The sequence below is a fragment of the Amyelois transitella genome, chromosome 3 (genome assembly GCF_032362555.1).
Source record: "Amyelois transitella isolate CPQ chromosome 3, ilAmyTran1.1, whole genome shotgun sequence".
In the NCBI taxonomy this organism is placed as follows: domain Eukaryota; kingdom Metazoa; phylum Arthropoda; class Insecta; order Lepidoptera; family Pyralidae; genus Amyelois; species Amyelois transitella.
The window spans coordinates 13169736-13188927 of record NC_083506.1 but is presented as its reverse complement, the minus strand read 5'-3'; the positions used below and the strand labels follow the sequence as shown (position 1 = coordinate 13188927).

General features: G+C 36.8%; 1 protein-coding gene across 1 annotated transcript in view; it reads right to left on the bottom strand.

The window, feature by feature from the left end:
- Positions 1-4172: 4172 nt before the first annotated feature.
- Positions 4173-19192, bottom strand: part of LOC106132963 (atrial natriuretic peptide-converting enzyme) — a 137292-nt gene continuing 122272 nt past the window's right edge. The window contains exons 12-16 of the mRNA XM_060949075.1: positions 11187-11367; positions 9929-10082; positions 9259-9382; positions 7739-7887; positions 4173-4373 (exon numbers count right to left, since the gene is read on the bottom strand). Of these exons, the coding sequence (XP_060805058.1) occupies positions 4173-4373; positions 7739-7887; positions 9259-9382; positions 9929-10082; positions 11187-11367 (809 nt within the window). The remainder of the gene's footprint in view (positions 4374-7738; positions 7888-9258; positions 9383-9928; positions 10083-11186; positions 11368-19192) is intronic.

The window sequence follows — 19192 nt, the reverse complement described above, 5'->3', positions numbered from 1 at the left end:
TTACATATGTATAATAGATATATTTTTTGCAATACGATATGTTGTAATTGTAATTTCAATAATTGATATTGTAACTTCAATGATAAAATTGACTATACGTCTTGGATATAATAACTTATTTGATATAGGTTTGATATAATTTTGTAGAATTCAACACAGTATTATTCTATGCAATGACAAGTAAGACTCAGCCTATTGCGCCAAAGGAAATCATATAGCTACGAGTATATGTTACTACAACGATCAACATCAAACGTCCGAAATGGCGTCAGCGCTAACAGTGTTTCCTACAGAAGTGTTACATTCAACACATATTACACAACCTTTATGTTAGCTTGATTGATGTAAGGAATTACTTGCTGATAAAGAATAAAGTAACTTTGAATATTTTTTTTTTAATATAACATTTGAATAGTGCTTATTTTTTTTGTTTATAAAATTATTCAAATAGTTTGTAAGGAATTTGTATATTTATCCTTTCTTTGCTGTCTTTTTATTTTGATATAATTATTTCAAAGTCATTGAAAAGTTGAATTACAGTTCCACTTATTAAAAAGTATAAAGTTTAGAATGACATTTCATCTTTTCATATCAATATCAAAATATTTTATTGTCGCTAATTACAATAATTGCTAGTACGATTTACAATAACCTATATATATCTGTCCTATACTATGAGCAAGAGTCGATTCAGACTCAGAATCTTGAACACGAACATTTTTCTACTTATTATGAGTTCAAACAGCGATATCTACAAATACGGTATACGATATAGTTACACACTTTTACACATAATGCTTCGTTACTGTTACATTAATGTAACACCTACGATGTAACGTTTAGCTGAACATGTAATCCTACATGTTCTATATAAAGCCAAATACCAATGCATTTCTTTATATATAACGTTTATGTATCGTCGTAAATTATTACCAAGGCTACACTGTCCACTACCCAAGCGTACTACATTAGAAAATCATGACAGGATGGAAACAAAATGAATGATAGGTCAATAGCATACAAAAAGCGCTCTTACTACCGAGTCCAGTTGTATAAAACTATGTTAAACATTTTTATATTATTAAATATATTATGTCCCTTTAAAATTATAATTAATTAATTATTAATTTATAATTAGTAATTAATCATAACGCTAATAAGAAATAGAAACAATTCAAAATAAACATTTCCTTATTCTGTAAATAATTCGTTCTGAATAAAATTCGGTAAGAATTAAAAACATTTTACTGGACTCGATAGTCTTCATTTGTCATTAAAATAACACCCAGTCAGCCCTTCAATACCGTTCCACACCATCTTTAATCAGCCTTTGGACTTTCTAACTAGCCTTATATTACATCGACGTTATTACCAGATTATATTGACTCTCAATGGTAACTTAATAAAAGCAAAATAGGATAGGAAGTTATATTTTAAACACAATATAAGTCAAGATAACAATGCCAAAGAATAATTAGAGGGATCTAAAGTGGAACTAATAGAAATTACATACCTTAAGTGATAATGTTATATCTACTTAATTACTAATACCTTGCAATAAGGAATGTAACTTTTATTTCACTGTTATTGTTTTAACATCATTGATTTAAAATGCTGTTTCTTTTTTTTAATACGGTCTCTTAATTTTTATTTTTTTTTTGTGATTAGGTTCATTAAATTTTTTGCAATTTTTTTTAATACTAATCATTAAAACTTCGTGATTTACTCATGTAAGTTACATTTCTTACCGTTTCGCATACGTCTAACAGCTAGTAAGTACTGTAAATGCAAACTTCAGAAACTCTACAAATTAAAATAATCGTAGGTATATAATATCTTTTTCTTAATAAAAAATATAAATGTACCCCGTTTAAACGGGCGCCACTGTATATCTACCTAAATAATACTGTCATATTTTTTTTTTCAATTTTATTTCTATAAATTGTTCATTACTAAACTACTTTTTTTTTGTTCAAAACACAAAGGTTTTATCAAATATTTTACTTTGTTAGCAGTAGAATGTGGGTGTATTAATGATTTTTTTTGTAATAAAAATAGCATATTTTTTACACAGCAGTGCTGGGACTATATTTTACCAAATACCTATTTTACAACGTAGATCTAGACCGTCTACCCTCTTTGCCATAAAATTTGCCATCATACAAAACGAAAACATCCGTACATTCTTATAGTACTATATATATTTCTACGGTAATACTAATAGAAAGCTCGAGATAAGAAGGGGACTCATAAGAAGTCGACAACCATCATTTCATCATCTAACCTAAATGCAACATTGATGTAAAATATTTAAAATATGTGTTTTTAAGTTTGAGCACAATTTATAGATTTCATATAAACAAAAGAAAAAAAAACAAATATTTATTTCTCATAATTTTTCTTATAAAATCATGTTATTTTATTTTTCAAGTTTATTTATATCATAAATAAATATTATTGTCTTTCATATTGACATTGGAAACGCTAGATCGATTTAATAGTATCTTTTAGGATCATGATAGGATTTCCTAGCGTACAATTAAACTTAAAACATATTTTACCTACCTCTAACAGATCTAGGAGATATTAAATAGATTACTTATAATCTATTAAAGCTATGTTACTAATTTCCCATTAGTAATTCAGTATTCTGAAGTTGGAAAACTCACTATCTAAGTACCTAATAACGGGAATATATGAAAATTAATGTTACATTTTTAAAGATGTATAGTAGTATTTAACAAAGTTTACTCTATGTATAAATAGTGTCAAAAATTAATTAATTATTGTCATGTGTCACTAGATACCGTTTTTTATTACATGTATAATACCTAGTTTTATTCGGCACAAATATCTAACATTGAATATTATGATTTATTTCCATAACAATTATTGTCACTTGCGACGTGTATAACATATATTTATTATAAACAATTAGACATGTAAATTATTCTCATAAGTTCCGTTATATTTTTTGTTTACAGGAAGAAGTTCTGACCCATAACCGTCAAATCATCGATATCTTCACATTTTTGTTTTCGTTCCAATGTTAGTTCGGCTCTATTGTATATATTCATAGCGCCTATATTAGTTTGACGTTCATATCTCGAAGGCTTTTAGATAACAGGGCCTTAAACCTATAGAGATTGATTTACAGGCGTTTCCTGCCCAAATAAATATTACTCTATAAAAGCACTTTCACCCTAATCTACTAACACCAAACATTAAACAAACAAACATACACTTAGAGCTAACGACACTAAACGTCCAACAACACTGAATAGAAATTAAATCAAGGATTGATATAAAAATTCCCTAAAATTTAGACTAAAGCTTGGGAACCCTACTCTCTTAACTAAGCGGCTTATGATACACATTCAACAGTTATATCTTCAGTATTCGAAAAACGTATCTATAGAAAAAAGATTAAAAGTCAACCTTTACAGTCATCACTCATCGAACGTTCTAGATAAAAACAGCCAAATATCTGTTTTTCCGTATGTTTTGTCCTGTTTTCTGTCTTTTTCTATTACACCTTAAATTAGGTAGGGATTTTTGATAATTTCCCCATTTCTGAATAATAATGACGATTTCCAATCAGATTTTAAAGCATCGATATCAAGCACGTAGCATTGCTTTTTCTATGATTCTTTTTTCAATAAGTCAATCGCTACGATAATTCTGTTATTTTTTTTTTAAACTTGCCAGTATTAATACAATCCGCTTTTGGCGCGGATTTAGTTGGAGTATTCAGAAAATAGCGCAGTTCCAATGAGTGACGACTTCTAAACGGTGTAGTCGCTTCGTAAAAAGTGCTTCACATATCACAGTTTTACAATATCTCACTCGAAAATTGAGTGACACCTATGTAAAAATATTGTCAATCGTCAATTAAGTACATTATTGTCGATTTATTGTCTTGTTTGAGAATACATTTCATAAGTTTCAGTATCATTGTATATTATTTTAGTATATTTCGCATGTTCATATGAATATAGTAGCTGTTGCGATCAGTCATCAATTTTCACCTTTTAATCAAATTATTACTATTGTCATTATCATGATTAGACACTCAATTTGTTCATCACAAAATTAAGTATTCAGGCGACTCACTGCAACAGCTCCTATATGTCATTCCCATGTCTTCTTTTCCCCAAAACCATTGGGAATCCTCAGATATCTTCAGATTTCGCGTTCTCATCGTTGTACAAAGCGATCTGCCTCTGAATCCAGGGTATATACTTGGGCACGTATGCGTAGACCCCTGGCAGGCGAGGGTGGGCACATTTGATCCCCCAGGATACAATGCCCCCGACGTACCAGCGCGTTTCGTCATCTGGGTCCCTGCAGAGTAAAGGACCCCCGGAGTCACCCTGGAATTAAAGAAATTTGATTTAGAGAAAGAGATTTAGTTTGCTGTTAATAACACTGGCTGTTTGGTAATTAGTTTATTTATTTCTGCTTCAATGACTTGATTTTGCCGCATAAATACATATAATCACGTGTATATCACTTGCGCGGTAGACAGAGCTAACAGTCTTAAAAAGACTGATAGGCCACGTTCGGCTGTTTGGCTTAGTGATAGAATTGAGATTCAAATAGCGACAGGTTGCTAGCATGTCGCCTAAAAGAAAAATCTCAAATTTAAAAGCCTTCATGGGAAAGAGATGGAGTGGTCCTTTTCTTTTTTCTAATGGTGCCGGGAACCACAAGGTGCCATTTTATTTATAAATTTTATATTATTTATAAACAAACACATTCTAATCATCAAACATTGTGCTCTCAATAAAGGCTGCAATTCCGCGCCCAAATATTTGTATATTGACGGAATCCAATAAGGCTTCTAATAACCTGACAGTAATCAAATCCTTTCCATCTACGATGCAATAAAAGTGCTCGTGGAATGGAATTTTTTCAATTGTTTGTGAATACAAACTTCCTTTTGCTTGTAATTTCCGCTTAAATCATCTCATCAATACATCACCAGTCATATGTATATTACATCATTATACCATACAGGTAGATAGAGCCAATAATCTCAATGTAAAAACAACAGGTAATAAAAAAAACACTAGTATAAAATATAATAAATAGATACGGGACAAATTACACTGATTGAGTAAGCCCCGAAGTAAGTTCGAGACTTGTGTTATGAGATACTAACTCAACGCTACTATATCCTACTACTATTATAAAGGCGAAAGTTTGTATGGATGTATGGATGTTTGTTACTCTTTCACGCAAAAACTACTGAACCGATTACCATGAAATTTGGTATGTAGGTAGCTGAAGACCCAGAATAACACATAGGCTACTTTTTATCCCAGAGTTCCCGCGGGATTGATAGGGTTTCCATGCGGACGAAGTCGCGGGCGGCCTCTAGTTTTATAATAAACTAGTTTTATAATAAATACTTATATAGATAAACATCCAAGACCCAGGTCAAACAGAAAAAGTAATTTTCTCATCATGCCCTGGCCGGGATTGAAGCCCTCAAGGATGAATAATTTTCCCCGTTTTTTTTTTGACATTTTCCATTATTTCTTTGCCCCTAATAGTTGCAGCGTGATGTTATATAGCCTAAAGCCTTTCTCGATTAATGGTCTATTCAACACCAAAATTTTTCAATTCGAACCAGTAGTTCCTGAGATTAGCGCGTTTATACAAGCAAACAAACTCTTCAGCTTTATAATATTAGTATAAATTCTGTTAATCGAAAAAAGCTTGTTTAATTTTGACCTCTCGAGTGTTGACTCTTCTTCTCAAACCTCTCATAATCATTTGTTTGGCTGTCTTTCAAAAGAAAATAGATAAACATGCCGCCTCTGTACCTACAAATCGTTTAAGTTCGCTTCGCTACAATTTTAATTAGTGAACAAAGTGTTTTATCTTCCAAGTACAACCTCTCTATTCATTTAAGCTGATTTATTATAAAACAAATTAGATGATTCTTGAAATCCAGGCAGGTATCTAATCCTTTGAGAATACTAATTGATACTTCATAATTTATTCTTACTAGAGCGACTCAAAAATTTTTACTATTGCCTATAGATTTCTGGCGTGCGTACCAAGTAAGTAAATGAAGTTTGCAGCCAAACTGTGTTAAAAGTTACATACATACATATAATCACGTCTATATCCCTTGCGGGGTAGACAGAGCCAACAGTCCTGTAAAGACTGATAGGCCACGTTCAGCTATTTGGCTTTAAGATAGAATTGAGATTCAAATAGTGACAGGTTGCTAGCCCATCGCCTAAAAGAAAAATCCCAAGTTTATAAGCCTACCCCTTAGTCGCCTTTTACGACATCCATGGGAGAGAGATGGAGTGGTCCAATTCTTTTTTTCTATTGGTGCCGGGAACCACACGGCACTGTGTTAAAAGTTCCAGTACGGAATAGTGGAAAATAAATATGGACATTTCACCTTCGGCGCGTCTTCACCCACCGCTTAGGGTCAGTTCACACCGGTGATTCTGTAATGCGACTTGACATCTTCCAAGTTTATTTTTGCAGTTGAAAATTAAACTTTATTACGGCGTGAAGCTAATGTTCGGCGGACGTGTCTGAACTAAATAACATATAGTATAAGTAATAAATACATACGTACATATGCTCACGTCTATATCCCTTGCGGGGTAGACAGAGCCAACAGTCTTGAAAAGACTGATCGGCCACGTTCAGCTATTTGGCTTAATGATAGGATTGAGATTCAAACAGTGACAGGTTGCTAGCCCATCGCCTAAAAATAGAATCCCAAGTTGTTTGACCTATCCCTTAGTCGCCTTTTACGACATCCATGGGAGATAGATGGAGTGGTCCTATTCTTTTTTGTATTGGTGCCAGGAACCACACGGCACAATAAATAAATAGCTTTATTAAAATGTCGCGTCCAATCTCGGTGTGAACTAGACGTTTGGAAGGTCATCTTGTCCCTAACTGTCATGTGTTTTTATGGCATAAACCAAACATTTACCTGACAAGCGTGTTTCCCTCGGGAAAAGCCGGGCAAATCATATACCTACTCGCTGACATTTAACAATAAAATAAAATCGTGATAGATTAACTCGCATCTTAGGACCAAGTATCTTAGGATCTTCTGAAGGTACAATTTGGAACAGAATCCTATATTTTCTTTCTTATTGTCTTCGTTAAGAGTGTGGAGGGAAAGGTCGGAGTGGGAATACCTAGACGAACGTATCTTGATCAAATTAAGGACGTCCTGGTAAAGGGTCAGGTCAAAAGTTCCCGAAACCGCCGAGCTTGCATGAAGAGAGTTATGAATGTGGATGAAGCGAAGGAAGTGTGCAGAGATCGTGGCAAGTGGTAAGAGGTAGTCTCTGCCTACCCCTCCGGGAAAGAGGCGTGATTTTATGTATGTATGTATGTCTTCGAAAGATCCTTTGGCCAAAATAGTCTGAGAACAGATACGAATAAGTCATCTTGCCTTTAGCAGGACACCAACGAGTTATAACATACATACATACATATAATCACGTCTATATCCCTTGCGAGGTAGACAGAGTATTTGGCTTTAAGATAGAATTGAGATCCAAATAGCGACAGGTTGCTAGCCCATCGCCTAAAAAAGAATCCCAAGTACCTATGTAAGCATATCCCTTAGTCGCCTTTTACGACATCCACGGGAAAGAGATGGAGTGGTCCCATTCTTTTTGGTATTGGTGCCGGGAACCACACGGCACACGAGTTATAACTATAAGGAAATAAAATCAGTTCTCACCTGACAAGCGTCCTTCCCTCCCTCGGGATAGCCGGCGCAGATCATCCCCTCGGTGACATTGAGGTCCCGATGCTCCAGCCACTGGTTGCAGAGGTCCCGGTTCAGGACCGGCACTTCCACTTCGTTAACTGCCGGCTCGTATTCGCTCACTAGTAAAAAATAAACGAGATTTTTATATTACAAGAGACCGACAGCGACTTCGTCCGCGTGGAATAAATCCCGCGGGAATTTCGAGATAAAAAGTAGCCTATATTTTATTTTGGATCTTCAGCTACCTACGTACCAAATTTCATCGTAATTGATTCAGTAGTTTTCGCGTGAAAGAGTAACAAACATCCGTACTGATATCATGATATATTCACAAACTTTCGCATTTATAATATTTGTAGGATATTCCTGCTCCTGGCGCATGCGCACGCGCGATGCTGGTTTTTACGCGCGGAAAACTATCGCTTTATCGCTTTAAGACGTGAAACGTGACAGCGATAGTATTTCGCGTGGAAAAAATGGCGTCACGCGCGCCTTGCTACGGAGACACGAAGCTAGTTACTAGAAGATTATGCTTTTCATTCCGTTGTAAGTCAAAAGAGAGCATAATTATGAAGACTGCAGTGTAGTTTGTTCCGCCGCTTCTTCTACACATGCGCTTTGGAAGCGGTAGTAGTTATAATTAGATTTAAGTGATGTGACGTCAATAAGTGATACCTTGTATCCAATTTTGTAAATAAATCTATTCTATTCTACAGTATCTAGTGATTTCCATTCTCAAGACAACACGAAGACTGGTTTTGATTAAGATGAGAATAAGAAAAAATACAATACCTACCTACCAAAAACGAAGCGTTTCAAAGAAGTTTGAGATACATACTTAACTTTGACGCTGATCGTTATTAATTTGAAAACACATAAGTTACTAAAGGAAAAGGAAACAGGAAGATTAAATGAGGTCAAATTTACGTCATTAGTTACTTATTTGATTTGACATAAGGAAACTCCCGACTTTTACTATTAAAAACATAGGTAAAATAAACATGCAAATAGGTCGGTCTTTTAAAGACTGTTAGCTCTGTCTACCCCGCAAGGAAATACACGTGACGTCACGTATGCAAACAGGTCAAACCTTTTCTAAGTCTTGAAACATATATAATGACATGAATTTGGTGAAATAATAATCTGATGTGTTGCTCTAAAAAGAGAAATTTATTATTGAAAAGTACAACGCAAGATAAAACACTAAAACAAAACAACTTAAAAGTAATATTCTTACCTAAAAAGAGAAACGACATATAATGCAATTATGTCACTCTAAAATAACAAAATATGGAACTTATTTATTTTAACTAGATAATTTATTTATGATATTTTGTAACTCAATTTTTAGTCTTGAGAATATTTGAATTATTTTTACTGGTTAATCAATTGACAGTGACATACGTCATAAATATATTTTAAAATCCTATGATGACCCAAAGAGTTCATCATATCTGATGAACGAAAGAGTTCATTACACATATACTCACTGTCTTTATCATCCCGCTTTCCCCATCCGATGACAGTGCAGAGAGTTCCCGGAGGCAGCATTCGGTTGGCGGGCGGCAGGCAGACAGGCGACAACTGTTCATGGTACCGCACCCTTACAGCCAGCTGGAGAAGATGGTGAATGTATTGACCAATATAAATGAAGAACAGCACCACTCGCATGAATATCGTAAAAGGTGATTAAAGGATAGGCTTGTATACTTGGGTGTTACGACCTCCTTAGAGTGTTCCGAACTCCTTTGTAAAAGACAAACATTTTGTAATTTAAAATAAGAAAAATAAATGACAGTCTGTTTTGAGCGTGCATCATCTTTTCTTTGCCAGCGCAATTATTTTATTATTTTCAGCTTATTTCCTATATTGGGATTCTTTTTTTAGGCGATGGGCTAGCAACCTGTCACAGTTTGAGTCTTAATTCTATTATTAAGACTAACAGCTGAACGTGGCCTATCTGTCTTTCAAAACGGCTGGCTTTGTCTGCGCCGCAAGCAATACATTTGAATTGATTTGAATGATCCCTTCATGGGATTAGTCCGCCATTGCTAATTTGTTTCTTTTATAACTATGATCTATTTTCTTGTTACTGTATAAATTTATATACAACAAAGATATTAATTACAAACAAAAAAACCTCCTCGTTTTTTAAATTACCTGGAAAAGTGCGATGTCGTTGTCGTGTGCGACTCCGATGTTGTACAGTGGGTGCGGCACCACCCGACGGACCTTCACTTTCTGACCGTAGTAGGCGTGCGAGCGACGCCGGGTGATGCCCAATTGTATGGTCCAGCCATTCACGTCCGAGTGACTGGGGGGAGGAAACGAGATAGATAGATAGATAAAAACGTTTATTCAGTTGCTACAGACACAAAATACAGAGTTAAACAAAACATTATAAAAACACAGTTGAGATGCATTTGCGTGCTGCAGCAAGTAGAAAAGGTCATAACTCAGCGGAATTTTTGCACTAACTGAAGTGCAAAACGCTGATTTTCAGTTATCACCATTGAAGTGGGTGCGGGCGCTAAAGTGAAAGATAAGTATTAGGTATGTTATTCTTTTACCGAAGCCAATTTACATACATAGGTACATACATAAAATGACGCCTCTTTATTTATTTATTTTATTTTATTTAAACTTTATTGCACAAAAACAAAAATGTACAAAAGGCGGATAATACTTAATGCCTCTTTCTCGGAGGGGTAGGCAGAGACTACATCATTTCACTTTGCGATCGATCTCTGCATACTTCCTTCGCTTCATCCACATTCATGCAAGCTCGGCGGTTTCGGGTACTCTTAATTTAATTAATAATTAAATTAAAATTATAAATATATAAAAATTAATTATTAATTAAATAATTTAATTTCGGAGGAATAAAACAAAATGTTATCAAACTAGTTTCGACAATGGCCGAAGGGTATTTAGATATGAGTTTACAATGTTTCCTCAATTTTATCATACTCTTAGTATTAAGTAATTACACAGTCCAACTTGATTGATGTATACCGCTCAGATAATTGGGAATGTGCCGTGTGATTCCCGGCACCAATACAAAAAAGAAAAGGACCACTCCATCTCTTTCCCATGGATGTCGTAAAAGGTGACTAAAGGATAGGCTTACAAACTTGGGAGTCTTTTTAGGCGATAGGCTAGCAACCTGTCACTATTCGAATCTCAATTCTATCATTAAGCCAAATAGCTGAACGTGGCCATTCAGTCTTTTCCAGACTGTTAGCTCTGTCTACCCCGCAAGGGATATGGACGTGACCATATGTATGTATGTACTCTGAAAGGTACTATTTACTCCTATTAATCCAAGTGTGTGCCTCTGTTCCATCCATCCATCCATTACATCTACCTTCTCACGACATAGACACCGAATAAACTGGAGACAGCATCGTCTACTTACTTTCCAACGCAGTGCGAGGCAGTCAGCACCCACTGGTCGGCCACCAGCACTCCTGCGCAGTAGAACACCTCCTCTGGCCCTCCGAGGATGGCGGCCAAGAACGGCCAGTCACCAGGCAACGCTTCCACTCCCCCCACTATCCGCGTAGTCGGCGCTTCTATGGTTCGACGCTTGCCGCACTCTGGAGACGAATACAGGGTGACTTTTAATTCAACTGCATAAATTTAACTGTTAAGTGTACTCATCTAAAGGATATTTAAAAACGTTAAAAGAAAAACATCGGTTCATATTTCAGAAAGTACGAAAAAAAATAAAAGTATCAAAATCCACGATCCTAAATACGTCATTCGTCGTCTACCTTGCCGGGTAGACAGAGCCTTGAAAATACTGATAGGTCACGTTCAGCTTACTAATAGAGTTGAGATTCATATAAAGTGATAGTTTACTAGCCCGCCGCCTAAAAGAAGAATTTCAATTTTATAAGCCTATCCCTTAGTCTTATTTTACAACATCCATAGGAAAGAGATGGTTGGGTTCTATTCTTTTTTCTATTGGTGCCGACAACCACCCAGCACACTTTCCAATACTACTTACTGTATAACTTATATACCTAAAGGTATTGGTAAGTGAAATAAAATTCGATCATTTCTGTTCTTCGACATAGGTACTTGACCTTTCTAGTAAGTAAATATTACAAACTAGCTGTGCCCGTGACTCCGTCCGCGCGGAATAGTTATTTTGGGCATCATTCCTCAAGGGTCAATAATTTTCTCCGTTTTTTTTCACATTTTCCCATTTATCTTCGCTCTTAATAATTGCAGCGTGATGTAATATAGCCTGAAGCCTTCCTCGATAAATAGTTTAATCAACACAAAAATAATTTTTCAATTCGAACCAGTAGTTCCTGAGATTACCTTGTTCAAACAAACAAAATCTTCAGCTTTATAATATTAGTATAGATATTGCGAATAAAACTGAAGAGGTTGATGAAGGCTGTTTTGTTATATAGTAAGGTAAGCTCATAAAATTGAGAACTACTTTATTCATCCCACCTTTGCGAGCGGCGGCACGCAGATTGAAATTTAAGCAAAACCCCTTTCAGGCTGACGGTAAACAAACAGTTCCATGTTCTGTGGTGCAAATCACAGGATTCTACGAGTCTCTGATACGGTGCTACTCATACTAAGAGAAAACGGAATGATTTATATAAAACTAGCTGTCCCGGCAAACGTTGTTTTGTCCATATAAATAATTTTAAGTAATTTCTAGTAAAAAGAAAATGTTAAGGGTGGACAACCCTTATCACTTAGGGGTGTGAAAAATAGATGTTGGCCGATTCTCAGAACTACTCAATATGCTCACAAAATTTCATGAGAATCGGTCAAGCCGTTTCGGAGGCGTACGGGAACGAACATTGTGACATGAGAATTTTATATGTAAGATACACTTGCCGTGTAGGAAATCACTTTAAAATGGGACCGCCCTATATTTTTCCGTTCCCATTCGGATGTCGTAAAAGGCGAGTAAAGGAATGGATAACAAACCTGGGATTCTTCTTGTGGGCGATGGGCAACATGATATGTACCAATGACTATTTGCAAAGTAACAATCAGATCGATAACCAAAAATCTATCAAACTTTATCTCAATTTGTTTTAATTATGATCAAAAGTTTTAGTACTTACAGTCTCATTCAAAACAAACTTAAAGGTTATTTAAACGAAAAGGTTACTGCAAAATATGCTTGTAGTTCAGACATAGTTAGTGAATTGTTAGAAACTTCTAGTTGAGTTGTGGACTTGAGAGTAAGTTTGTGTTAATAAAATTGTGAATGTACTGCTAAGAATGTTTACTGTCTTTTTAATTACTTAGCAAATTAATGCCAAATTATTAAAATAATTTTATTTAATTCTCTTTTCAGTCTACGATAGCTGTGTTTTGTTTTTGGGTAAAATAATTAATTTGACAATCGATCTCTTTTAATGAAGATATAGAATGCGATGAAAACAAAATCATTTGATAAACATAAAAGAAACTAGCTGTGCCCGCGACTTTGTCCGCGTGGAATAGTTATTTTGGGCATCATTGAAGCCCTCAAGGATGAATAATTTTCCCCTTTTTTTTTCACATTTGCCATTATTTCTTCGCTCCTAATAGTTGCAGCGTGATGTTGTATAGCCTAAAGCCTTCCTAGATAAATGGTCTATTCAACACAAAAATAATTTTTCAATTCGAAGCAGTAGTTCCTGATATTAGCGCGTTCAAACAAACAAACTCTTCAGCTTTATAATATTAGTATAGATAACTTCTGAATACAGCTTCATTAAATTAAGACCATCAAATCGAATAAAAAGCAGAAAAAATATATTTTGTCAATTGTCATTCAAGCCGCAAATTACTTATAAAATTTAGAAACTTAATGGTTTAAACTGTAATAAAAAGCAGAACTGGAGAATATCAAAAGTACCTAATTTGACATTCATAAAGTTTTTCTTTTGTTTTTGTTACTTTTAAAATTGTTGAGAGCGTTTACCCAACATTGAAAAGTGAAGTACTAATACGCATACAAACGAAAATACGTTTTCTCGAACAACTTTAAACCGACAATTTTTTCTTATACCCAATGTAATTCATCAATAAATTCCATAATATAAATTGTACCAAAATCTATACGTTATCACTCAGTTATTCATTTTTGTATTGATTGTATTCATAAATAAACATATAAAGCCAAATAGCTGAACGAGGCCTGTCAGACTCTTCGGGACTGTTGGCTCTGTCTGCCCCGCAAGGGATATAGACGTGACTATATGTACATATAATCACGTCTATGTCTCTTGCGGAGTAGACAGAGCCAACGGTCTTGATAAAATTGATATGCCATGTTCAGCTGTTTGGCTTGATGATAGAATTGAGATTCAAATAGTGACAGGTCGCTAGCCCATCGCCTAAAAGAAGAATCCCAAGTTTACGAGTATGAGCCCATCCCTTACGACAATTATGGAAACGAGACGGGGTGGTTCTATTCTTTTTATTTTTATTGATGCCGGGAACCACACGGCACTGATTGAATAATTAAATAAATAATAAATAAATATATACGGGATACTTGCCGTGTGGTTCCCGGCACCATTACAAAAGAATAGGACCACTCCATCTCTTTCCCACGGATGTCGTAAGAGCCGACTAAGGGATAGACTTGGGATTCCTCTTTAATGTAAATCCCTGCCAATCTAAGGTCTGCCGCGCCGATGGATGCATGGCTAGGGGCGAGCCTAGTCTCGAGCGTGCCACTTCCGCCATGGGGTTGGGCGACCCCCAGGCAATGGCTAGCCTTACCCTGGCATGCGGGGCTCTGCTGGGGCGGACCAAATTTTTCCCTAGCGTCTCGTGGGAATCGCATTATGAACCTTAAAAAGCATATAAATGGCGGCGATGGTGTCCGCACCCCATCACGTCTCGTTCCCGGCGGGAGCGGTATGCGGTCTGCTGAAAGCCGCTTTGCGACGATGAATGTAAGAGGAGGAATGAAGGATAAGATTGAGGAAGTATGCCAGATGATGGATGAAAGACGTTTGGATGTGTTGTGCGTGAATGAAACGAAGCGGAAAGGATGCGACGCGACGCAGCACGGCCCTTACACGGCGTATTGGTCTGGAATTTCCAGTACCAGCCGAGGCTGTCAAGGGGTCGGTCTAATTCTTTCTGCACGAATGGCTGAGTGCGTGAATGAGTATGAGTGTGTCAGCCCTCGTCTTCTATGGATTAGGCTGAAAGTTGGAATCACTCGGATCTTCGTTCTAGGTGTTTATGCACCTTGGGATGTGGGTTCGAGGGGTACAACATCAGCAAAAAGCGAAAACGAGGAGTTCTGGAATAGTGTAAGAGAAGTATTGAAAGTTACCAAGCCAAATGAGAAGATTATTATGTTAGGTGATTTTAATGGATGGGTGGGTGTAAAGCGTGATGGATATGAAAAGGTGCTTGGTGCGTTTGGTGACGAAAAGGTGAATGATAATGGAAGAAGTGTATTAGAAATTTGTCTAGAGTGGGATCTTTTTGTGTCGAACTCAATGTTTCAACATAAAGAGATCCACACCTACACAAGAGTGGAAGGTATTTTAAAAAGTATGATAGACTTTGTGATTGTAGATGAAAGATTGAAGAACAAAGTGCTGGATACCCGTGCATATCGCGGTGCTGGCATTGACTCGGACCATTTACTGGTGATATCCCGGATAAGGGGTATCTTCAATCGCTGGCGGCACAGGGTAAGGGAGCAAACCAGCGCTTTGGAAAGAGTAAAAGTAGAAAATTTGCAAGATATGGATGTAGGTAAGAAGTATATTAATAGACTGAAGGATGAATTTGAAGATTTAGATGAAATGAACGATATTGAAGATGGATGGAAGGAATTTAAAGAAAGAATTGTGAAAGTAGCTGTTGAAGTGTGTGGTGTAAGTAGAAGAAGGAAAGGAAAAAATCACAAAAATGCGTGGATGAGTAAAGATGTGCAAGAACTTGTGCGATTAAAGAAGAAAGCATGGCTGGATTTGTTAGCAGCAAAAGCTAACTTAAGAATGCAAGAGGTTATAGATGAAGATGTGAATGAAGCACGTAAGGAATATAAGAAAATGAAAGATTTGGTTAAGAAAGCTGTGATTAGAAAGAAAGAAGAGTATAAAGAGGATTTTGATAAAAGGCTATCAGAAGACTTTCAGTCAAATCTGAAAGTATTCTGGAAATCCGTAAGGTCAGCCCGAGGAAATACTATAACCAGAGAGCTGACTAGGATCAGATGCCAGGATGGTAGCGTTGTGAAAGGAGAAGAATGTGTACTAAAGATATGGAAGGACTATTTTGAAAGTTTATTTGAAAAAAAGGAAGGAAATAAGAAAGATTTCTGCTATAGCGAAGAAAAAGAGAATGAGATGGAAGGCGAAATTGAAATGTTCGAAATTGTGGAAGCACTTAAGAGTATGAAAGCGGGAAAGGCTGCTGGGTGTGATAGAGTGTCGGTCGAGATGCTTAAAGCAGGAAAAGGCGTAGTAGCTAGTCAGTTGTACTGCCTTTTCAATTTGTGTTGGAGAAGCGGCCGAGTACCAAAAGATTGGTGTAAGGCTGTTATCGTGCCACTTTACAAAGGAAAAGGGTCACAGCTGGACTGCAAAAATTATCGTGGTATAAGCCTGCTTAGCGTCGTCGGCAAATTGTATGCTAAGGTATTGATTAATAGAGTCAGGAATGAAACTGATGACAAAATATGGGATGCTCAAGCGGGATTTCGAAAGGGAATGGGATGTACTGATCAGGTCTTTTCCTTGCGGTGCATAGCCGAAAAGTTTTTGGCCAAGAGTCAAAAAGTCTATTGCACATTCGTAGATCTGGAAAAGGCCTATGACAGAGTTGAGAGGAATGAATTGTGGTCAGCACTTTCTATGCATGGGGTGAGCAGTCTCTTAATACGAGCACTGAAATCCTTATATGAGGATTCGAGTGCTTGTGTCAGGATAAACGGAGCGCACACTGAGTGGTTTAAGATTGAGAAAGGCGTTAGGCAAGGATGTGTTGCGTCACCGTGGCTGTTCAACCTATTTATAAAAGTGTCTAAAAGTGGATTAAGGATGAATGAGTTACTCGTCAAATGTCTGCTCTATGCCGACGATCAGGTTATACTGGCGTCATCAGCGGAGGAGTTACAGGAGATGGTAAACTGTATGCATGAAGCTTTAAAAGAGAAAGGAATGAAAGTGAACGTAAGTAAAACTAAAACACTGGTTTTTGAAATGGAGAAAGAAATGACAGCATGTAATATTTTGATTGGAGGAGAAAAAGTGGAGCAAGTGAAAGAGTTCGTATATCTAGGATCAAAGTTTACATCAGATGGCAAGTATGATAGTGATATTGAAAGGAGAGTGAACGCGGGGAACATGGTGAATGGAGCTTTGCATGCCTTTATGAGCAGTCAGAAACTATCCAAAAAGGCTCGACTGGCTGTGCACAGGGGCGTGTTGGTCCCGACATTAATGTATGGGAGTGAAAGTTGGGTATGGCAAAAGAAGCATGAAAGCAGAATAAATGCAGTGGAAATGAGAGCGTTAAGGAGTATGATGGGTGTGAAATTGAGTGACAGGATAAGGAACAGCGTGATAAGGGAATGTTGTGATGTGAAAGAAGATGTAGTTACAGGAATAGAAAAGGGTATGTTAAGATGGTTCGGTCATGTGGAGAGGATGAATGAAAGCAGGTTGACTAAGCAGATATACAAGGAGAGTGTGGAGGGAAAGGTCGGAGTGGGAAGACCTAGACGAACGTATCTTGATCAAATTAAGGACGTCCTGGTAAAGGGTCAGGTCAAAAGTACCCGAAACCGCCGAGCTTGTATGAAGAGAGTTATGAATGTGGACGAAGCGAAAGAAGTATGCAGAGATCGTGGCAAGTGGAAAGAGGTAGTCTCTGCCTACCCCTCCGGGAAAGAGGCGTGATGTTATGTATGTATGTATGTATATACGGGATATATTACACAGATTGAGTTACACTCGAAGTAAGTTCGAAACTTGTGTTACGAGATACAAAGACAACGATACAATATTTAATAGTAAATATATAGATAAACATCCAAGACCCAGACCATTTAGACAAAAGTTCTTTTCTCATCACGCCCTGGCCGGGATTCGAACCCGGGACCTCCGGTGTCACAGACAAGCGTACTACCGTAATAATTGACAGACAATTCTGCCGTGATATAACTAAAATGCCGTTATCTGACATCAAGATTTACACCTTTTTTACAAGTAAAATAAGAAAAAAAATCTCTTTCGATCTGTATATACGACTTTTTGGTACCTTTAAGTCATAAATAGGCGTTCTCATTGATGAATGGCATCAGTTTAAATTTTTATCGCAGTTTTTGACGTTTTACTTAAAACAAGGATTTGGCAGATAACGGCATTTTAGTTATACCAGGGCAGAATTTTGGTTATCCGCTCATGAGTTGCACCATGCGAATCGCCCATCTGCCGTCATTGTTGTTGGTTCGCAAAAACATAATTAGAGTTTCGGCGGCACATTGCCACAAACGAACTAGCACATTACTGTGGGAGACCCGTGGAGGGTCACAGCTCATTCGATCTGTTTCGAAGGTGTATCTTGATTGAGGAAATAGTGGTACATACATACATATAGTCACGTCTATATCCCTTACGGGGTAGACAGAGCCAAGAGTTCCGAAAAGACTGAATGACCACGTTCAGCTGCTCGGCTTGATGATGGAATTGAGATCCAAATAGTGACAGGTTGCTAGCCCATCGCCTTAAAGAAGAATCCCACGTTTATAAGCCTATCTTATAGTCGCCTTTTACGACCATGAGAACGAGATGGAGTGGTCCTATTCTTTTTTTATTGGTGCCGGAAACCACACGGCACATGTGTACGTATGTACCTACCACGAACAATGATGGACAGTGAAAATGTATAGACATAAGATAGTTCACCTTTGTCAAGTTAAAGCCAATAACTATGTTAGCAAGAACATCGGGTCCTGAACCATTTGTCAAGAAGCCGTCGACAAGGAAATATAACAGGTACCGTTATTTCACGACAAAGACAAATAGTAGTATGCCCTTGAAATTGGGGTTTTTGGGGTAGGCTTATAAACTTGAGATTCTACTTTTAGGCGGCGGGCTAGCAACCTGTCACTTTATATAAAATCTCAATTCTATCAGTAAGCCAAACAGCTGAATGTGGCCTATCAATATTTTCAAGACTGTTGGCTCTGTCTACCCCGCAAGGGATATAGACGTGATTATATGAATGTATGTTTGTATGTATGGGGTACCATAAGTAAGTAAACTAGTAAAAAAAAAACTATTTACTTTGATGTTGATGCCGTGTTAAATTAAAATTTTAGCATCAAATAATATAACATATAATTACGTCTTTATCCCTTGCGGCCTAGACGGATCCAACAGACTTCAAAAAATTGATAGGCCGCGTTCAGCTGTTTGG